This window comes from Polyodon spathula, chromosome 10 (assembly GCF_017654505.1).
Source record: "Polyodon spathula isolate WHYD16114869_AA chromosome 10, ASM1765450v1, whole genome shotgun sequence".
Taxonomy (NCBI): Eukaryota; Metazoa; Chordata; class Actinopteri; order Acipenseriformes; family Polyodontidae; genus Polyodon; species Polyodon spathula.
The window spans coordinates 26,213,409-26,237,249 of NC_054543.1; the positions used below are offsets into that span (position 1 = coordinate 26,213,409).

A 23,841-nucleotide genomic window follows, 5' to 3' on the forward strand; every position below is an offset into this window, starting at 1 on the left:
CAAACGAGCAAGATGGGCTGAATGGCCTCCTCTCGTTTGTATACTTTCTTATGTTCTCATGACAAGGTCCTTTCTAAGTTTTGTAAAATCCCAGCGTTTTTGTTAAAAAAAACATGGATGCAACGAGCAAAACAACATTTGCTTACCAGTAATCCTCAATATCTTTCAACAACCCGAGAGCATTGAACTGGAGTTTCAGACTTTAATTGATTTTTAGTTTCACAGTGTTATTGCTGCAAGAGATTGGCTGTATTATTGGTATTTTTCACAAGATTAGATCCATTCCAGCCTTTAGCATATGTGTCTGCTTCATACATCCCTTTTTATAGCAGACTCTGTGCTTACAAGTGGCAAAAACCTAAAAAATAAAACAGTGGCGTGCTGCTGGTACATTCACAAATCATGGAGTGCAGATCTTGCTCTGGGTTTAAAGACAGACCAGCGTTGTTAGATGTATTTAAGAATCTGTTTTGAGTTTGGATTGTTTTGGTTAACTGCTGATGACCTATCCACAGGTTCGGCCTCAGCACTGGAGTTTCATTATAGAGAGCGTGGTTCCTTCGGATAAAGGGAATTACACCTGCATAGTGCAGAACAAATACGGGTCCATCAACCACACCTACCACCTCGATGTGGTCGGTGAGTTAAAGCTTTAAACACTGTTCACGTTGTTGTTGGCTTCTCTGTTTCTTAACAATCCCTAACAATCCATAAAAGTTTACTGTGGTATTTTTTCATTTTTCCCATGCTTTTCCCATGGGTACAATATGCATTTACCTTTGTTTACTTTGGTTTGCCATGTTTATTAATATGATTTCCCGTAACTCTCTATTCTTTACAATGCTTACCTATGCATTACCATATTTTAACTGTACATTACTTTACATTACTGTACATTTTAATTGTGAGAGTCTGGAACCAACTCTCCAGTAATGTTGTTGAAGCTGACACCCTGGGATCCTTCAAGAAGCTGCTTGATGAGATTCTGGGAATAATAAGCTACTAACAACCAAATGAGGAAGATGGGCCAAATGGCTTCCTCTCATTTGTAAACTTTCTTATGTTCTTATGTATTGTTGTGGAATATTGTTTTTTATTCAGACTATGGCCAAACCCCAACTCACCAGATGTCTGCCTTCCTCCCGTAGCCCTCTCCACTAATCACTTCAGGGCTCATCCAGTAGGGGGTGCCAGTGACTGATTTTATCCCCGTCCCAGATAGGCAGATGGTCTGGAGTCGCCGGCTAGCTCCAAAATCACCAAGCTTGACGTTTCCTGCAGAGTCCCTCAGGATATTTGCTCCTGAGGTGGGAAAAGGAGAAACAAGAGTCTATCCATACGCATAGCCAGTTCATTTTATAGCATGTAGTACAAACTGTGCTAAAGACAATACAATTTTTTAAGAAAGTAGTAAAATCAGAGAGCGCAGAAAGGGAACATTACACAGGTAGAAAATACTCTTCAAACTATTTACCCCCTTCCCCCAATCTTCTTCATGCTTTAACCTCCCTATTCACCTTTGATATCCCGGTGTACAATCATGTTGCTGTGTAGATAAGACACACCCTCCAGGATCTGTCGTGTATATTTCCGAGTCACATTTTCTGTAAGTGCACCATAGGCCTTCAACTGGTCCTTTATAGATCCCTGCAGAGGAAAGGTGGAAAATGAGTTATATTACTTAAAGTAACCAGACCAGTAAACGCAGAAGTTATTCATCAATACTAAAAGAAACGAAAGGTCAGGGAAGCTGACATCTGGTCTCTAGTTCCTGGGTGAAAAAGGAAGCTGGCTTAGTCGTGGAACTGGAGGACGCCCACTGAACCTTTGGGTCTCCTGAGCCATGTAGGGAATTCCCTTGTTGAGAGAAAATGTGATTGGGCATTCCAAATTAGGAGAAAAATAATAATTGGACACACTAAATTAGTATTTTACTAGTTCCGCTCTGCAAATAGTTTTGTTTTTCATATTGTACAAATGTCAAAAGTAGCCTGTCCTCAAAGGACAATGGTACTTAACCCTTTGCAGTCCATTTATTCAGCGCTTGTCAGGCGCGTCCAATTTATTTTCACACGCGCTGATATTTTACTATGTTTAAAATATTTTACTATGTTTAAAATATTTTTTTTCCCCCCAGAGTAAAATATGTATAAAATGCATTGACTCGTAAAAGGACATTCAGTACTGTATCTAAAGCCAAGCCCCACCCCTTATTCGCTGTATTTTTCACATACGTCTTTATTGACGTACATACAGGTCAGTCCTCTCCTGATCACTCGTTTTATCACCAAACTTCTCAATAATGCGATCCAAGTCATTATTTTACTACTATAACATCTCCAAAAAGATCTGCAAATGTCTGTGATATTCTTTGAGTGCTGGATGCAGAAGCAGCTACCTCCATTGTTATGTCCGTATTATCTCTGTAGTGGATGGGGCTATCAGTTACAACCTTTTTTTTTTTTTTTTCCCCCGGCTTCATTCAGCTCCTATCGGTCTCACTTGGCCATTGAAAGGTTTTGTCGGCATTTTCCGGAGAAAAAACGACTAGAGACCCGTGCTTTAAGTCTTTTTGATGTCGACATTGGACTGAAAAGGGAAAATTGTAATGTCGGACCCGGTACATATGACAAAGATTTAATGGGTTTAAAAAAAATAAAAAAGAGATTTATCTTGAACTTGTACTGATTTGTCAGGTACCATTCATCTAAGAGAGTGTGGCAGAGCAAAGCTCTACCCTTTTTAAATTGGCATGGATGGGGTTAATTTCCCCTACCTGCCTGGGTTTATTATGTTCAGGTGGCTGGGGTTGATTAGTTGATTAAATGATTAACTTAATTAACGATCAATCAGCGCCCAGCCACCTGACATAAAAGGAGACCTCTGCTTCTCATTTGGGAGGAGGGAGCTGAGGAAGCAGGTTGGTGTTTGTGGTTTTTGTGAGGTTTTGTGATTTGTGATTTGTGAATTCTACATCCAGTGAAGGCATTGCCCAGCCTGGAAACCTTTATTTTTGTAAGTTTGTTTTTTGTACTGTTTTTTTTGTGTGTTTAAATCCCTTTACTTTGCCCTTGAGCACTTTTGTGTAATTTATAATAAAATAGTTATTTTTTTGAACTTCAGACTGTCTCTTACTTGGCAGAGTTGCTTATAGTTTATCTAGACAGTGTCAGATATCTGAATGGAGCAATATTACTGAATTTTCTGTGTCTTGGTCTGTTGTTATTGAAAGACATTGAGCTCCAGTCGTGCTGTCAGGCTGTGACTGGCTGATTTGGCAGTTGCGGGTACAAGACCGGTTGCTTTCGCCAGTACAAAGTATTGATTGGCTTGATTGATCGACCTGCAAGTCACCCCACGCAACAAAAGTGTGCCTCATATCTTTTTTTTTTTTTTTTTTTTTTATTTAAACTGAAGTACTATAACATGCAAAGCATCTGTGCTGCGGGGCGGGGCAGGGGGGGTGGGAACGAGACAACAGACGACCCACAGGCTTTCTTGTGCTAGACATCAGAGTGGTATATTTGCCTGGTAACGTTTTAAAAGTAAAACATAGCTGGAAGCTAAATGTAATGTGTTTCAGTGAAATCTGGGATAGCAGCATGAAGATAAAAGGAAATAAAGTTACTTCATAAATGATATGTTGATACAGTACCACTTAATATTAATTAATAGCATGTTCTACTTTGCTTTGTATTGCGTTCTCCGTTTTCCTCAAAATATTATATACATGCAAGGTCAAGAGTTCTATCTTGATCTTGTCTGGGTTATGGCCAGGCACCTCTGGTGCCGTGCCAGACCAGCCCTATTTGTTTATGCTGCGGAAACAAGGTATGACATTCCCTATTTGGATTGGATTGAAATCACCACTGAATAACTGACTGCGGAATTTATAAGGTATTGGAACAGCAGTGGTATAAAATTTCCATGCTGAAACAGACATGCCTTTGCATTGGATTCAAATTATCACAGTGGTGTCTGAGATGCACAGGAGACAGTATTACGTGCAGAGTTTTAGTCCTTTGTGTGAGTGCAGTAATTCTAAAGTTCAGTTAATTTCGAGGAAGGTCTAATACACAGAGTTATTCATAAACAGTAATTTATTTCTGTTACATTTCAAGCAGAGAGCAAACAAGAACACATACATGGCATGACTGGTCTTTGCCCTGTCTGAATACTTCAAATTGGAAGGCCTCTGCTGCAATATGAACAACTTATGTATTCCTTAATATGTTCATCAACACTGTATGTGTTTCTGCCCTAATAATGTTTTTTTCTTTATGGTGCGTTGTTTAAGAATCATCTTGTATTATCTATTTTGTGTCTGTTGGAAAACACGCAGATATATGATGACACATGTGGAAGACACCTTTCCTGTTGTAATGGAGAAATAGAAATCCAAGTGAGACTTCAGGGTTGACAAAAATCTCTGAGAGAGGCAGAATGTGGCATCATTACTCCAAATTTGAAATAAGCATCAATGGATGTTTCATTTTCAATGTCAAAGAGCATATAGAAAGAAAAAAGTGTTACATGTATGCATTACCCCTGGCATGTACTCCATGAAAATGGAGAGGGTCCTTTCCTGAGTGTCCCTCAAGCAACCGTAGTACTGAACAATTCTCTCATGGAACAGATTCTTCAGCAGCTGGATCTCACATTCCAAGGCGCTCACCTCCTACAAAGTCAGATAAAACAAAGAGTCACAAATGTTTTTTCCTCTAGCAAAAAATAAAAAACAAAAACAAAAACAAAAGTGGTATTTTTGGAATACTATTCAACAGGGAAAAGCAAATAAGTATCAATAATTCTAAAATAAAGACATGTAAAAGATCTCATCTTCCTCACCTTGCTTGTTTCTGGGCTGTCAGGATCAAACTGCACCTGTTTTACTGCCAGCTCCCTACCAGTATCGGCATCATAGCACAAGTACACTCTCCCAAAGGCACCTTGGCCAAGCAGTTTCCCTAGTCGCCAGTTGATAGGAGCTCTTGGAGCTTGAAAAGAAAATTATACAAACATCAGCTAGCACAGGGCTGAAATCCCTGTGCTAAAATCACTCAGTCAAAGATCCTTGTTCAGGTCCCTATATGATCGTGGATGACCCGACCTTTACTACAGCACAACTTTGAGGAGCACTAGCTTAAAACATCACAGCAACTGCAGATGGAAATATTTTCCCTTTATTTAACAAAATATTCATCCTGGAGGCTACAAATACCATATAAATCCTACAAATAGGTGCATGCCCTTATGTAATGGGAGTACGCTTAAATGCGTGGTAAGGACTACTGCAGGACAACTTTACAAAAGCGCTGAAGATTGAAAATCTATCAGACATACATTTACTAAGCTTCAATGTGGTCGTTTAACAATGTTACTGTCAAAACTTAGCATGCCAGTGTATGAGGCTACATTTATAAACATCTTTGTCCCCCATGTCTCGTATTTAGACTTCAGCTGTGGTGGAGCTTTTACTCAGAGACAGGTGCATGTTGTTTATATAAAAGTAACTGCATTTTCTCTGTAAAACGTGTGTAGCTAAGTCTAAGCCCATGCACCTATTTGCATGATTACGCGTTAAAATCCATGAATCTAAAACACAGACAGGAGAGTACACCTCCACCCCCCACTACTCACAGCGGCTGGGTGGGCTGATATCCATGACAGTGAGTGTGGGGTTGCTTTCAATGTCACTGCCCCTCCTCCTGCTCCGACTCTCCTCAAACTCGGGACTGAAGATGCTGCTCCCACTGCTGGTGCTGAGTGAGTGGTCTGTCGGGCTGAAACTCACTGGTGAACGAAAACTGTTTCCCTGGGTCCGGCGAGCACGAGGGAACGTCTTACGGCCTGCAGCACAGCAACACAAAACATATTAACCAGATTCAACGTACTATTGTTATCAGTGCTAGGTTATCTATTTCTATCTATATACTTGGATGTCGAAGCCAACATCACTAGCATCTAGAATGCAATATGAAGTACAATCATATCAGTTTAATAATGTCACCTTCCACATATTATGATATACAGAAATTATTAACCAGCAACTGAAACATTTTGACATATGTTTTGACATTAGATGTGCCTTATAGCATGTAATGAACAGTACTGTAATCAGTGCTATACGAAGTGCACAGTATTGTATGTGGACTTCCTTGCAGTAAACAAGACAGATAAAAAGCATTTTTTTTACATAACTGCTTTGCTAGATAAGTTTGGGTGTACTTACCGTCACTGTAATCCTGATGATGGAATGAGATATGGTATCGACGTGGATATGTCCCACCTTTTCCAAACTTCTCAAATACAGGAATTTCGTAATCTGCAATGGATAAAAGGTGCTTACTGAAGGAAACATACTGCGCAATGGAGGAAGTCTTCTGAAACAAGTTAATCAAAAAATGTCTCTGACAAAACAACTGGAGTATAGATAAAAAGTAAAAAGAACATTGGTCATACATAGTACTTATGGCCCATGCAAGCCCAAAACAAAGCAATGGAATCTACAGTAAATTAATACTGTTATAAAATGGGCATATCAATGGCTGGAATCTCTCTGCTAACTGGGTAATCCTTTAACCCATCTGCCTTCATCATCTGAAGATGGCATTACTGCTGAAAAATGCATTTATCAGAATTACCAGATTACAGTAATCAGAAAAAATGCATTTTTCATTGTTTTGCAGGAAACTGTCAGCGACACATAATAAATTGAGTCAATGTCTCAATTTATAATCAGAGATAAGCTACTGCAGCAAGATAGCCTACTTATTCTCAAAGTAGTTTTGTATAAACAAGTCATTTACAGTATTATAACCATTTTAGGTATGTGAAATCTATTTTGATGTGTAATAATCATTTAACAACATTAGAAGCGTACTTGTGTAATGTCATGTGAACTGCAGACACAAATCCAATATCGCAGGTCTTGGTGTTAAAATACATTTTATTTTATTGGTTTTGCTACACGTATTTGGGCCCAATGCCAAGTCAATAACCACTCTATGCTCTTAAATAATAACCTGTATTCCTAAATGTTTGTGTTTTAAGCAATTTGAGCAATCATTTACTAATTCTGTTTACCATCATAAACAATGCCAATTTTTTGTATGTTGCAGCCAGCGGCCCAGATAAGCTGTGCACCTGCCGTTTTTTACGCATTAAAAAAAATCGCACAAAATTTAAATTTAGCAATTTTGATGCACAGCTTGTCTGCCTCCCCTAAGACTTCCACTAACAACTACATCTCTCAGAATGCAATGTCTTCAGTTAGGAAACTGTACACAAGAAAAACCAACCCAACAAACATTATTATATCTCTGGCTAGCCCTGTTGTCTTTGCAGCCAATTGCAATAAGAATAAGAAATTCGAACCTACACAGTTTGAAGCGTAAACACCCCAGTCCAGTTACAAATCCAACTAGAACCACCGTCAGAGTCAACCTCTAAAAAAAGTGCCTAAAATATTAAACAAACTGTTTTAGAACTTAATGCATTTCCTTATTTTTTTATCTGTATGCCTTTATGTTGAGGTTTTAACATGTTCACTGAGTTTAAGAATGTAATGTTAAAATAAGTAACGTAATTAATTTGCAGTTAGTGTGATACCTCGAAAAAAAAATATGCCGAGCCGAGAAAGAACTTTGTAGAACACAGGCGTGGTTGTACAGTAGTTCAAAGTAACAATGCAGTCAAAATGGCTCTTTTTTAATGCTTACCCCATTACCATTACATATTGTACAGTATTAATCAAGATTACTCAGGACTTCAAGGTAATGTTGCATTACCCCCTGAAATTACATTTTACTCTCAGTGTTAGAATTAGAGGGTATATTACTCCCAGACCCAAAATCTTATCTGGAGCGCTGGTTGCAGCACCACATTATTTTGACCAAAGGATAGATCTTAATACTAGTTAGAATAATGGATACTAGGGGTGTAAATATCGTTTAATTAGGTACACATTTATACTCTTTTGCTTTTAATAGTTTAAACAATTAAACTATAAGACTAAGAGACGCTGGCACATATAGCATGCCCATTCCATACACAATTCAATAATACTGTAACGAGCAGGTCCTGAAGCTAGAGCTACCACCCTCTGTCGGACGGCTTCGGGACACTTGAGAAGTGACTCATTTGCATGCACTGGAGCAAAGGACTATGGGGAGGTACTCACGCTTTTGCAGGGTCCCGTTCCCCGATTATTATCCAAAATTAGTAAATGTTATTGTGTTAAAATTAAGAGTTTTATTTTCTGTTGTTGTCCCTGTGAGCATCTGTATCTGTCTGTGAAATGTATGTCAGTCACCGTCATGTCGCCGTCTAGTCTGTGCGTGCCCCTTTCCCTCTGTGCTCCCTGTCTGTGGCTTGTTTTCTTTCCCCAGTCTCTCTGTTGACAAAATGTGCTGTCCTTTTAAGGGTTGATGGGAATTTAAATAAAATGCTATTTTGCAAAAGATCCATTGCAGTCTCTTTCATTGAACCCATGCAAGCAGAAATGCTACTCTGGTGTCAGAAAAGCAGGATGGAAGAAGACGCTGCCTCCTTAGAAGAACAGAAAACAAGAAGCAACCAAAAAACCCCAAACAGGGGACTAGCTACTTCCTTGGGCCTGAGAGAAGATGGATCAGTGGCCGCCATCCGCAAGGAAGAAGACTGGCCCCTCGTAAGCCTGGCGAGCTGGGTCCGGCAGCGGCCGCAACGTTGATGGACAGCGGGTTTCCCCCCGAGCAGCCTGAGTATGCCAACCTCATGGGGAAACAACCTGGTGCCACCAATAAGAAAGTAGAGCAGCGACTGGCTTCAGACCACAGAGATACGGCGGTGTGCCGGCCCAACCTTCAGAGGCAGATGGCAGGAGCCTTTTTCGAGGCCCCGGCACAGCGGCAGTCAACCCCGGGGCCCGAGCTGGGCATCTTGGCCACAGACACTGAACATTTGGCACGCTGTGCCTTCAAGGATGCGCAACCTAAGCTCACCAAACGGCTTGTCCTCGACCTATCCATCCGTGGCCTCTTTCCTAGCGAGCTGCGCCGCCATGTCCGTCTGGCCCACCCATGCTCCGTCTCTCAGGCACTTGAGAAGGAGGAGGAAATGGAGGCTATCTTAATGGAAGAGTCCAGGGCCAGATGCCGCAACAGAACCAGAACTATCCAAGCTGTGGACCTTTCTAGGACTGAAAGTGAGGGGGAACCCGAAGGGAAGACCACCGGTGCCACCCAGCCCGCAGAGCCAGAGCAACCATGGAAACCGCCAAACTGCTGTCAGTGTCACCGGCCCTTCTCCAAGCCGCGACCCTGGCCTGGTGCTACTAAGGCACCACAGCCCCCAAGACGCCGGGAAATGCCAGCGGGTCGGCATAGCGGACGAACCGCCAACCTGTCTTACAGCACCCTCCAAACCAGCTACCCTTGGGTTTGTCAGGCGCATGGGACAAGGGAGAAGCCCACATATCCAGTGCCAGCTTAATGGGTTCCAGTTACAGGCCCTGGTTGACACCGGATCCACCATTAGCCTGCTACGCCCCGACATCCTCCCTATGGACAAAGGGGGGAACCTAGAAGTGTGGCATTGGGGACCCGTGCATCCTAGGCTTGGAATTACTCTCTAAGGCTAAAGCGGGGTTGGACTTGGGCGTCTCAGTCCTCCGGGTCGGCCACCACCATCTGCCCATGGGGTCCGGAGCTGAGCTGCTACCAGGGGTCAACGAGACGCTGGGCCTCCAACAACATAGCTCTGCCACAGACGCCACTGATGCCACGTTCCTTCCCGAGGAAAGGACCACCACGACCATGCCAACTCGGACAGAAAACCTGCCTACCACTGGCCCTGACACTGAACCCCTGGAGCTGGAAGGACCGGAGACTGAGGTGTGGTAACACAGCCATAATGGCCTATCTTCTGATGAACAGAAGTCACTCCGCCACCTCTTGCATGAGTTCTGCGACGTCTTCTCTGCTAACTCCCAGGACTACGGCCGCACCAGGTTAGTTCAACACACCATTGACACTGGATCCACACGTCCCATCCGCGAACAGCCTCGCTGCCTGCCACTGGCCAAGAATGAGGCAGCTGAATGGATATTGTGAGAGATGGCTGCCTGGTGGGAGCTGTTAGCCATGGTAAGGGCCATCAAGCACTTTAGACCCTACCTGTACAGATGTAGATTTCAGCTCCGGATGGACCATACCTCTCTCCAGTGGCTTCTGTCTTTCAAAGAGCCCAAAGAACAGGTAGCTCATTGGATAGAGGCGCTTGCAACTGTTACATTCTCGTGGCATTGGACTACTTTAGGAAGTGGCCCAAGGCGAGGGGATTTTCTGCCAGTTCGGGGTCCTCGAAGCGCTACACAGTGAACAGGGAAGAAACGGTCCTTCATAGGGTTTGTGACCGCCTGGGTATTCGCAAAACCTGGACGAAGCCTCTCCACCCTCAGAGCGATTGGTTGATGGAGCGTTTTAATAGAACGTTGTCCACCCAGCTGGCAATCCTGACCTCAAGCCATCAGCGCGACTGGGATATTCACCTGCCCTTGACGTTTCTGGCTTACCGGACTGCCAACCCAAGAATCTACGGGCTGCACCCCAGCAGCCCTGATGTTTGACAGTGAGCTGCGCAACCCAGTTGAGCTACAATTCAGGAAACCGCCGGCCCCGGATCGGAATATCTGACCACCTTCCAAGAATGCCTGGAAACTGCTCACACCTTCGCCTGGGAACATCTACAGGGGGCCGGAATCTGCCAGAAACAAGCCTACGACCACTGTGCCCGAGACCCAGGATTCCTATCAGATGAGTTGGTCTGGGTGTACTGCCCGCGACGCAAGAAAGGACTGAGCCCTAAGCTGGACAGCACCTGGGAAAGACTCTGCCAAGTCCTTGAGCGGCTGACAGAGGTGGTCTACCGCGTGAGACTCCGCACCTGGAATCAGATTGTGGTGCTGGACGAAGACCGTCTGGCTCGCTACCTAGGAAATAATTCCAAGGACCCCGTGGCCGACCGTTGTAGCTAGCTAGATAATACAAGTTGGTTACAAGTTGTGTCGGGTCGAATTACAACAGTCTCAGTGATTACCTTATCAAAACGATAAGCTACATTTGCTGAAAACATTTTTTTATCTCAATTTTGTTTTCACTTTGCGTTTTTTCCTGTCCCCTTAATTTAACATTTTCATGTCAAAGCGTTTTCAGTAAATAACAGAAGATTCATTCATTCAAGTTTCCCAAAATCATGTGTGTAAGATTAGCTTTTATATTTTAAAAATAATAAAAAAGTCCTACCTCACTAACTTCTGTCAGTTTTTCACTGCTACCATCTAGTTGTTGCACTCTATTGTTGTGTTTGTTTGTTTTGCAGGTAGCTTCCTAAAACAAAACCAAATTTCCATTTCTAAAATCAAAAACATTATTGTACACACAACTTCATCTTCTTCTTCTAGTTAAATCTAGGGCGCAGTCCATCTATTATTTTAGATGATTAGTGCCCTCTATCTGTAGTCCTTTGTCTGTCTATGTTTTAGTTTATTTTTCTGTCACCTTTATTTATAACTTCCCTTTTCCTGTTTCCTTTATATATTTCATAAGTATCTTTTCTCTTTTCAGTCTTCCTTCCACTTTCCCTTTTCCCAGCACGCTCTTTATGTTGATCTCATATAATTCCATCCCTCAGCCTCCTCTCTATTCTCCTTCTCTGCTCCTCATATTTCCCACATTTTAATAAATAATGGTCTACTGTTTCTGCTACTTTTCATTTTACACACTTTCCATCTTTATGCTTCCCCAGTCTTAACAGGTGTTCATTTAAAGAACTATGCCCAGTCCTTAACCTATCCAACGCTCTTTCCTCTTTCCTTCCCAATCTTTTATTCACCCAACTATTATTCACCTCTTTCTGGATATTATAATAAAACCTCCCTTTTATGCTTTCATCCCATCTCTCCTGCCATTCTTTTACTATAATTTTTTTCACATAGACTCCCATTTCCTGCGATCCCAGAGGAATCCCCATATCAATCTCCCCTCTTTTTAACTCGTTTTTTTTTTTTTGCTGCAAGATCTAACAATTCATTCCCAGAATGCCAGAGTGACCAGGAATCCAAACTAAAATCACTTCAATACCACATTCCTTATAATGTTGTATTATTTCAAACATAATATCCCTTCTATTAGTAAACTCCCCTTTCAATGCAATAAGTAAACTTAAAGAATCTGAAAATTTGACTGCTTTTTTAGGTTTTATTTCAGCTATTTTAACTATTGCAAATAGTACAGCTACCATTTCTGCAACATACACTGATAAATGGTCTGATATCCTTGCTATTTTACAAATATCCAATTCTGGAATATAGTACTCTAATGCCACTCTTCCTGTTTTTGGATCCTTGGATCCATCTGTATATATATATATATATATATACACACACACACATATACATATATATATATATATATATATACATATATATATACATATATATATATATATATATATATATATATATATATATATATATATATATATATACACATACATATATATATATATATATATATATATATATATATATATATATATATATATATATATATATATATAGCCTCTGTACTCTTCTCCTCTACAAAAGCTTGACTTTTTCTTTTCAATTCCATTTTTTCCCCTCCTTTCTTCACTTGCTCACTCAATTCTATAAAACAATTTGGTTTTTCCACCAACCATCCCACCAACAAATTAATATTAACATTCTCTACTAACTTCAGCTTTTCAATTCCCAATTCCTTCATTCATTTTTGCACCCAACAACCCAACGTACCCCCATTTGTTTTCCACCTCTCTTTATACTGATTAATCCACCTATCTTCCATGCTTTTGCTAGGAGGAAATTCTACATGCATAGTTAGCCTTTATCCAATATTTTATACGTAACCATTTTCTCCTTAATTCCAATGACATCTCATTTATCAAAACTTGCATAGCATTTATTGGAGCAGACTTCATAGCTTCACAACTTCATCAATGATACGTATGCAAGCAATGAGGCATGTCAGGTTCACAGGATCGGACTAGTTCATTGTGTAAAATAAGGAGGGCTGGAACTGGTGCGTTCCATTCCCAGCAAAACAAGTTAACCATTCTGAATGACAAAACCATTAAAAAATATTGTTAAGGGGTCTTAAAACTGTGTGTCTGTGGTGGGTGGGACAAATACATGTACTTCCCCCTCACTACAAAGAGTGGGTGGGACTTGACCCCCTCACCCCCCGTGATATGCATCTATGTCTGAAGGTAAAGCTGTCATAGCACATTTATAAGTGAAGAGAACGGGTAAGATGTCTTCACAGTTGCCATGGGTCATCACGTAGCTCAAGGGATCGACCATATGACAGATTTGTGAATTTGCGATCTGGCAGCACTGCTGTTATTGCCCATCGCTGTTCGATGAGTCATTCAAACATATCGTAAACTGAATTCCACCGAGTTTTGCAAGATTGGATCAGGCGGTGTTGCTTTAGCTTAAGCTACATTTGTTTTTTCTCGAGAGCTTTAGCAGCAACAGTGCTGTGGTGAATGTGTGAGACAAGCCTTCTTGCTGTAGCAATCACTCGATCAACACTGCATTTTATTTATGTATTTAAATATACTTAGAAAGAGTACATAAATACAAAATATGAAGCATCTATTTCTTTCAATACAATTAAAATATTTGCCTTACACTCATACTGCTAACTATTCTCAATTCTTTTTCAAATAGTCTGCAAAATAAATAAAGTACATCCTGTAAGTATGGAATAGAATAGTATGGGCATGATGTTCTTTATGCATATTGCTTTTTTGACATAGCGTGCTTTTTCTGGTGGCATAATAGCCTATAATGTGTACATTGTAATGAACGTATTGAAATTATATACTGATAATTGAGGGTGGAACAGAGGACAGTATAGGGAGGGCACTGCACTGGGGAAAAAAAAAGTATGTTGTTAAAGTGACTTTGCTTGTTGACTTTTGTTGTTGTGCTTTTGCCACATTAGTACATCCTATGGTACTGTATTTAAAGTACACACTAAGGCTGTCAGTTAAGCCTCAAAATAGCAATCGATTAATTGGACGCACAAAATATAATCGTTCTAGTAAATATTGATGATGATTTCAGTGCATTCCTCTTGCCATGACGTTATCATTTTAATATCATTGCAGTTCAGTAAAAGTTTGTGCACAACAACTGAATGTGAGGGGTAATTACGTCTGGGTAGTGTCAAGAGAAAAAGAAAGACAAAACACAACATTCACAACAAGCCTAGCAAGTTTAACATAGCTACTACAGGAGTGTTACTAAAATATATATGATTTATGCACAAATTGCATACCCGCTCATAGTTGATCCTTACTTCACAATTGCGTTTAACATCACTGATCATTTATTACATTTTAACGTTATTGAATATTGTTAAACATTCATTATACAACAGTTAATTCCCTTTCATTTGAATGACAACCATTACCGAATGGGAAGAGCCTCTCTGACTGTCAATCACTAAGCATGTACAAAAAAGCTGCCCTGTCAGGGTCCTGCTGTAAGGGGGAAGTCTCTCCCACCTCCTGTTGAAGAGGGACAGCCTCACAGTATCAAATCGCCATTTTCTCTCTCACTTCCCTGAGACAGGTCACAGATTGCTTCGTGCTTTCTTGTACCGATATTTGGCAGATTTTTCGTTTTTTTTACCGTCAAATGTAATTTATCCACGGCAGAGTCACGCTTTCAAGCGTTTTTGAGAGTGCTCAAAATTCTAATTCTCGCGTCAGTTTACTGACTAGAGCTGGTTTCAACCCCTCTTTTGAGATTGGTAAGCAGCCATTGCTCTCTTTCAATGCACAAGGTTACTGTGTGGAGAGCTGTTCTGGTGCTGTAAGGAGACATCGCGGGCCCGTGGAGTCATCCTCTACGCGATTTAGTTGGCCACAACGACCACAAAAAAAAATCCAGCTCGGACCTAGTTCCCCTCTCAAGCCTCAGGCTCTCCTAGCCCGGCTCCGCTTGCCCTCGGCGACCACACCGACTGAATCGGCTGCATACCCCGGCATTGACTGCCGAACTTGAGGCAGAGAAAAACAGCGCCTATCCGGCCCCGATTGACTCGGCACCGGTGTAACCGTCTTTGGTGCCACCTACAGCAAGGCACCGACCATGCCTACCATCGGCACCGACCTTGGAACAGGTCGACTCGGCACCAACTGTTTGGCACCAACAGCGCTCTCCTTGACGCCAATCCCCTCGGCACCGGTTGACTAGCTTCGGAGCCGTCTACAGCATGGCACCGACCGCGCTACACATCAGCACCGACCTCGCCGTCGATTGACCGGCACCGACCACTCGGCACCGACAGCGCTCTCCTTGGCACCGATCCCGGCAATCGTTTTAGAGCTGTCTACAGCCTGGCAACGACCGCACTACTATCGGCACCGAGTGCAGCAGCTTTGCATACAAAGCCATGTCAGTACAACCGTCTGGGTCCTCCGCTGGGTTCCACCAGTGCGCGGTGAAGCTGCCCAGGCAGGACGAGCACCGGGCCTGCGCCAGATGCTTAGGGCCAGAACAGCCAGCACAGTCTCTCTACCTGAGCCATGGAAGAATGAGGTCTGTGGTCCAAGGGCCTCCCCAGAGGTCATCTAGGACCCCCCCTGATAGTGACCAGAGAGCTCCCCTGCACACCTGGGTCACCCTCCCCTTCCCCACCACCGGTACAGAGGCGCAGACACCTCTCAAGGGAGGCGAGAAGGTCTCCGCTGAGGCGGTACCGCTTGAGGGGAAGCTCACCAGGGAACAGGCGGTCGCCACGCAGGCACCGCTCACCTTCCCTAAGCAGGCGCAGAAGATCCCAGTCGGAGTCGCCTCGGAGGTGCCCAAGCTCGGTTGAGCGGCACTTTGCGGACCTAGCAGAGACTGTAAGGGCTTAGCAGACCATGCTAGAGACCCTATTAAAATCTCAGGGAAGCTTGCCAAATACCACCGGGCAGCCCCAACCACCCCATCTCCAGCACACAGACCTCTGAGCCCAGACACAGCCTCAAGGTCGGACGTGTCCGAATCCGCCACTTCAGTTCCGGGCCTTGATGCAGCGTGCAGCTGCTGCCGTGTTCCCTGGCCAGCGGAGCAGGAGGGAAAGGGGAACCGCATCTTAAAGCACAAGGGGCATCCACAGCATGCCCTCCCCTTGTGCCAGGATTTTCTGGGGCTGGTGCGCTCATCCTGGAGCAACCCAGCATTCGCCCCCTCAGCCTCTAGGACAGCAGGACCGCAGGAGCCCAAGACGCAGGTCTAAGCACGTTCCCCACCATCGGGGACACAGTCACAGTACTGTTGCAGGGGTCCACCCTTACCAAAGGGGACAAAGACTACCTGCCCTTCCAAGCCGTGCAGAACAACAGACACCATGCTGAAAAAGGCATACACGTCCACGGCACTGTCAGCTAGAGTGGCCAATGCAACGGCTACAATGGTCTTGTACCAGATACAGCTGGTTGAGAGGCTGCAGGAGCGGGCAACGGAGGTAGACACAGAGGAGTTACTGGCGCTAACACAGGCCAAGGTTGTTGAGACTGAGAAGGCAGCACTGCCAGAAGCCCCTATTACACTGGGGCAGACGTTCGGAGCGACCATTGATGTGAGCCTTAAAAGGTCCCACAAGGCCACAGTCACTTCCAACTTCTTGCGTCTTCCTGCCTACCACCAGCGCCCAAGGTGGCATTTACAGCCTGCAGGGGCAACATGGTCGGAACACCGGTCGCCACCCCAAAACAGACAAGCAGGCAGAGGCAGAGCCGGTGGCAAGGGACCACTGCCGGCCAGGGGTAACCGGTTCTCCGGCTGGAGACTGAGGACGGGGTATAAGAAACACCCGCCCCCTCCTAAGCCCAAGGGAGACAGCCCCTGAGGGTCCCCGGCTGCCACCAACCCCCCTCACAACCGGACTGACCAAAGGCACCGAACCATGCAAGTCTGCACCCAGAAATCCTGGGTGCTATCAACAATGATTCACGGATACGCTCTACAATTTCTCACAGGTCCACCACCCTTCAAGGGTGTGCTCCGCACCACCGTCGAGCCAGCAAAAGTGATACTCCTTCAGCAGGAGATAGCCAATCTTCAACAGAAGAATGCTGTGCATTTGGTAGATCCAAACAATGCCCTCAGCAGCTTTTACTCCAGGTACTTCCTGGTGCCCAAAAGGGACGACGGCTTCAGACCTATTCTGGACTTCAGGGTCCTCAATTTGTTCCTCAAACAGAGGAAGTTCAAAATGTTGACAGCACAGCGTAGCCTCCAGTCCATCCAACCGGGCGACTGGTTCGTGAAAGATGCCTACTTTCACGTCCCGATCCGTCCCGCGCACAGAAAATATCTGCGCTTCGCCTTTCAAGACAACGCATACAAATTCTGTGTGCTGGTATTTGGGGTATTCGGATCCTGAACTATCTTTCTTAAAGGGGCTCAGAGGCTTCGTCCTCCCATGAAAAGTATGGTCCCCAAGTGGGATCTAGAACTGGTACTGCGGGCCCTTATGGGCCCAACATTCAAGCCCATGGCGTCAGCAGAACTGTGCCCTGTTTCTTTTAAGGTGGCATATTTAATAGCCATTACGTCTGACAGACGAGTAAGTGAGCTTCATGCGCTGTCCATTGATGACACCTGCATGGCTTTTATGGGAAATGACTCGTGGGTAACATTAAGCACAAATCCATCCTTTTTGCCAAAGGTGCTATCCTCATTCCATATTAACCAACCAATGGTTTTGGAAACTTTCAGACCTTCTCCACATGAGTCAGAGGAGGACTGTAGACAGCACATGCTATGCCCAGTTCTTCCTCTGCACTGTTATCTGGATAGGACGGCGTTCTGGAGACCAGCTGTTTGTCTGCTATGGGTCCCGCTCTAGAGGTCAGGCCCTGTCGAAGCAATGTCTAGCACACTGGGTGCCATATGCCATACACATGGCATATGAACAGACAGACTCCCCGTTACCGGGAGACATTACGGCTTATTCTACCAGTGGCCAGGCAACTTCGTGGGCTTTCCTTCATGGCGCCTCCTTACATGAGTTATGCAATGCTGTTACATGGACAGGTAGTCAGACATTTGTGCGATTTTACCACCTTGATGTTGCAAACTGAGCGAGACCCTCTCTGGGCTCTAAGGTGTTGCAGGTGGCATGAACTTAGGCATCATGTGGGCTCTGAGGCTATCGCCGTGGGGCTGTACTGTCGATAATCTGAAGCCACGACAGCTTTAGTACAGCTTTCCCATTCGGTAATGGTTGTCATTCAATTGAAAGGGAATGTTAAGTTATTACCAACCATGAAGTTATTAAATTATTACCAACCATGACCCTTTGACGTTGTGTCCCCAGCTGACCTCTGTTTTTGAAAGAAAATGGCGATGTGCTACTGTGAGAACATCCCTCTTTAACATGAGGTGGGAGGGACTTCCCTCTCAGCAGGGCCCTGATAGGGCAGCTTTTTTATATATGCTCAGTGATTGATAGTCAGAGAGGCTCTTCCCATTCGGTAATGGTTGTCATTCTCTTTCAGGGAACCAGGGTTATAGTAATAACCTAACGTTTTCAAACTCCAAAGTAGCGCAGGCTATACACAGTAAGTTTTTTTTTCAATGTGCACAATTTATTTACAGGCTGTTTGCCAGGGAAACAAGCCTGTCATCCTGCTCTGGATACAAGGTATTGTGTTTTTTCGGGGGTTTTTGCACATTGACTACACAGAGGGGTGTACTAATAACTGATTCGCTGGTAGGATGGGACCAGCAAATCAGATGCTAGTTAACACGAGCAGGAAAACAAGAGCACGCCCACTGTTTGTCAGGCAGAAATACTGTAACTAGCAAGGCAGGGCGTTTGGTGCAATTTCGTTGATAAACTTAAATAATTGTATTAACTGTGCGCGTTACAAAAATATAGCTAATGAATCGATTATCCAGTATTTATATCCATATATATAATGAGGAATGGAATTGATCAAAAAATAGATTTGATTTAATCGTAGCAGCCCTAGTACACACCGGTCATTTTACATAAGAACATAAGAAAGTTTACAAACGAGAGGAGGCCATTTGGCCCATCTTGCTCGTTTGGTTGTTAGTAGCTTATTGATCCCAAAATCTCATCAAGCAGCTTCTTGAAGGATCCTAGGGTGTCAGCTTCAACAATATTACTGGGGAGTTGATTCCAGACCCTCACAATTCTCTGTGTAAAAAAGTGCCTCCTATTTTCTGTTCTGAATGCCCCTTTGTCTAATCTCCATTTGTGACCCCTGGTAATTGTTTCTTTTTTCAGGCTGAAAAAGTCCCTTGGGTCGACACTGTCAATACCTTTTAGAATTTTGAATGCTTGAATTAGGTCGCCACGTAGTCTTCTTTGTTCAAGACTGAACAGATTCAATTCTTTTAGCCTGTCTGCATATGACATGCCTTTTAAGCCCGGAATAATTCTGGTCGCTCTTCTTTGCACTCTTTCTAGAGCAGCAATATCTTTTTTATAGCGAGGTGACCAGAACTGCACACAATATTCAAGATGAAGTCTTACTAGTACATTGTACAGTTTTAACATTACTTCCCTTGATTTAAATTCAACACTTTTCACAATGTATCCGAGCATCTTGTTAGCCTTTTTTATAGCTTCCCCACATTGTCTAGATGAAGACATTTCTGAGTCAACAAAAACTCCTAGGTCTTTTTCATAGATTCCTTCTCCAATTTCAGTATCTCCCATATGATATTTATAATGTACATTTTTATTTCCTGCGTGCAGTACCTTACACTTTTCTCTATTAAATGTCATTTGCCATGTGTCTGCCCAGTTCTGAATCTTGTCTAGATCATTTTGAATGACCTTTGCTGCTGCAACAGTGTTTGCCACTCCTCCTACTTTTGTGTCGTCTGCAAATTTAACAAGTTTGCTTACTATACCAGAATCTAAATCATTAATGTAGATTAGGAATAGCAGAGGACCTAATATTGATCCCTGTGGTACACCACTGGTTACCACACTCCATTCTGAGGTTTTTCCTCTAATAAGTACTTTCTGTTTTCTACATGTTAACCACTCCCTAATCCATGTACATGTGTTTCCTTGAATCCCAACTGCGTTCAGTTGGAGAATTAATCTTTTGTGTGGGACTTTGTCAAAAGCTTTCTGGAAATCTAAATAAACCATGTCATATGCTTTGCAAATATCCATTACTGATGTTGCTTCCTCAAAAAAATCAAGCAAGTTAGTTCGACACGATCTCCCTTTCCTAAAACCATGTTGACTGCCTCCCAGGACCCTGTTACCATATAGGTAATTTTCCATTTTGGATCTTATTATAGTTTCCATAAGTTTGCATATAATAGAAGTCAGGCTTACTGGTCTGTAGTTACCTGGTTCAGTTTTGTTTCCCTTTTTGTGGATCGGTATTACGTTTGCAATTTTCCAGTCTGTCGGTACCACCCCTGTGTCAAGAGACTGCTCCATGATCTTGGTTAGCGGTTTGTAAATTACTTCTTTCATTTCTTTGAGTACTACTGGGAGGATCTCATCCGGCCCAGGGGATTTGTTTATTTTAAGAGCTCCTAGTCCCTTTAACACTTCTGCCTCATTTATGCTAAAGTTATTTAAAACTGGACAGGAACTGGATGGCATGTGGGGCATGATGTCAATATCTTCCTTTGTAAAAACTTGTGAAAAGTAATCATTTAATATATTTGCTATTTTTTTTCTTCATCTACGATTTTGCCATTTGTATCTCTTAAACATTTAATCTCCTCTCTGAATGTTCGCTTGCTGTTGTAATATTGGAAAAACATTTTGGAATTGGTTTTAGCTCCCTTAGCAATGTTCATTTCTCTTTCTCTCTTGGCCTTTCTAACTTCCTTTTTGACTTGCGTTTGCACTTCTGTGTACTCTTTCTGCGTACTTTCTTTTTGGTCCTTTTTTAATGCTCTGTAAAGTGCCTTTTTTCGCTGAATTTTTTTTTTAAAATTGATCTATTAAACCATTTTGGCAATTTAGTTTTACATTTAGATTTGTCTACTTTAGGGATGTAATTGTTTTGCGCCTCTAGTACTACATTTTTGAAGAACAACCATCCTTCTTCTGTGGGTGTTTTCTCTATTTTACTCCAATCTACTTCTGTTAGTCTCTGTTTCATACTTTCATAGTTTGCTTTTCTAAAATTGTAAACCTTAGCTTTAGTCATTACTTTTGGGGTTTTAAAAAACACTTCAAATGAGACCATGTTGTGGTCTGAGTTTGCCAGTAGTTCTCTGACCTCTGTTTTAGTTATTCTATCTTCGTTATTTGAAAAGATTTGGAGACAAAAGCGTCTGCTCTGCTTCCAGCCACGTTTATGAGAATGTGACTATCGTTTTCTACGATTATCGAATAATTAAAAAAATGTTAACGATATGATTATCACGAATATTCGTAATCACAATATATCGTACTGTCGAAAAATCGTTTCATCCCTATATGGTAGAGAACAGAAATGTTATTAATGGTTTTAATCCAACCCATTCCCACATAACCGTTTTTCTCAGGACACAGTGGTTATTTACATTCAAAATCCTGAGCCCCCCCAACAACCAACACAGCTTTCAGACAAGAGAAAGCAGCTTACCTGAGAGTTCTTGATGATTATCAGGATAGCTCTGGGCCCTGGGCATTCGGGATTTGGGGTAACTCTCACTGTGAAATAAAAAAAAAACTAAACACTAAGATCACAAACAGGCTTAAATTTATTTCTGGTAAACTGGCAAACCTAACTCTTTAGGGGTTATCTCTAAAACGTACAGGCAAGTATAGTAATGGACCCATCACTCAACAACTTAGGGGTTTGACACTGTGAGGGATTACACACTTCTTTTACAGTTTGTGGTGTCCACTTTTCAGTGGGATGAAGCATCAAACTATGGCTCCTCATGTGAAATCGCCTTTCAAGTAAAATGTACATATTCAGCTCATACACAACTGCAGGTCAATCAGTTTACATTTGAATTTAAAGCATAGCTAAAGATCCATTAGGTTGGGGTACATACAATACAATCTTGGAAAACAAACCTAACCTCGGATCTTAACAACTCTTGGCCCTTGCCCTCTGCTATTCTGTATACCTTTATGCCCTTACCTGTCCAAAGGACTGTCTAGTGAAGGGCAGCTTCCTGATGCTGAATTTTCAGGGCTGCTCATTGATAGAGGATCCAACATCTAGAAAAAGAAATAAAGATGATAAGCCAGCTACTCCAGGGACACTACCACCAGCACACTGACAGTTAGCTGTGGGCCTTAAGACCCCTACTTTCCAAGCAACTGCGAGGAGCTAGGAAATCTGGTAAATAAAGTGGTGCTGTATTTATAGTTTCAACATTGTTTCTATGTTAAACTCTGATTTTTAACCAGTAATAGCTCAGCAGTGGTATGGGATACAGTGATGATCTTTGGCACATAAACACTTTGTGACATTGTCTCATTAAATCTTTCAGCAAGATTAGTATTTTAAAATATAAAAGGGGGGTCAAAATATAAACATTTCCCTTCATGAATTACCAAACAACATGAATTATAATACATTTTTTGCTGAGGTTGCGGTGTCTGCTAACTTAATTTCCTATGATGGTTAGACTTTGATTGGATTTATAGTTTTTAAGCTATTTTTATTTTCAATGTCGGTTTTTGTCATGTGTACATTCAAGTGTTTGAATATTACAGGTGGTTAAGAACTGCAGGCCACTTAAGAACATAAGAAAGTTTACAAACGAGAGGAGGCCATTCGGCCCATCTTGCTCGTTTGGTTGTTAGTAGCTTATTGATCCCAGAATCTCATCAAGCAGTTTCTTGAAGGATCCCAGGTTGTCAGCTTCAACAACATTACTGGGGAGTTGATTCCAGACCCTCATGATTCTCTGTGTAAAAAAGTGCCTCCTATTTTCTGTTCTGAATGCCTCTTTGTCTAATCTCCATTTGTGACCCCTGGTCCTTGTTTCTTTTTTCAGGCTGAAAAAGTCCCTTGGGTCGACATTGCCAATACCTTTTAGAATTTTCAATGCTTGAATTAGGTCGCTGCGTAGTCTTCTTTGTTCAAGACTGAACAGATTCAATTATTTTAGCCTGTCTGCATATGACATGCCTTTTAAGACCGGAATAATTCTGGTCGTTCTTCTTTGCACTCTTTCTAGAGCAGCAATATCTTTTTTATAGCGAGGTGACCAGAACTGCACACAATATTCAAGATGAAGTCTTACTAGTACATTGTACAGTTTTAACATTACTTCCCTTGATTTAAATTCAACACTTTTCACAATGTATCCGAGCATCTTGTTAGCCTTTTTTATAGCTTCCCCACATTGTCTAGATGAAGACATTTCTGAGTCAACAAAAACTCCTAGGTCTTTTTCATAGATTCCTTCTCCAATTTCAGTATCTCCCATATGATATTTATAATGTACATTTTTATTTCCTGCATTCAGTACCTTATGTTTTCGTTGCTAACATCCTGACAAACCCTCTCTCTCTCAGTTATTTTCATGAAGTCTGCTTAGTGGACTCGTGTTTGAGATCAGAGATGTGTCCTCTCACTCTTATCACTGACAGGAGGCAAACTTTTTTTCCTGCCTGTATTCCTGAAGACACACCCAATGAAGCTGGGGCAGTGACGAGGATGTGTTTTTCTATCTGTCTATCTATATCTAAGGTCCCCAAGCCGAAATTCTACCCCATCAGGATGTAGAAAATGTGCTTTACCAGAAGCCAATCTGAAGATCATCATCCATTTTTCTACATCAGGTGGGTTTGATCA

At 42.5% G+C, this 23,841-nt stretch overlaps 1 protein-coding gene across 2 annotated transcripts in view; it reads right to left on the reverse strand.

Moving 5' to 3' along the window:
* LOC121322029 (mitogen-activated protein kinase kinase kinase 2) overlaps positions 1-23,841 on the reverse strand; it is a 145,059-nt gene that overhangs the window by 26,712 nt on the left and 94,506 nt on the right. For both annotated transcript variants that reach the window (XM_041261470.1, XM_041261468.1), the window contains exons 9-16: positions 22,174-22,253; positions 21,667-21,734; positions 6,233-6,325; positions 5,641-5,850; positions 4,849-4,997; positions 4,547-4,678; positions 1,518-1,647; positions 1,125-1,302 (exon numbers count right to left, since the gene is read on the reverse strand). In XM_041261470.1, the coding sequence (XP_041117404.1) occupies positions 1,125-1,302; positions 1,518-1,647; positions 4,547-4,678; positions 4,849-4,997; positions 5,641-5,850; positions 6,233-6,325; positions 21,667-21,734; positions 22,174-22,253 (1,040 nt within the window). The remainder of the gene's footprint in view (positions 1-1,124; positions 1,303-1,517; positions 1,648-4,546; positions 4,679-4,848; positions 4,998-5,640; positions 5,851-6,232; positions 6,326-21,666; positions 21,735-22,173; positions 22,254-23,841) is intronic.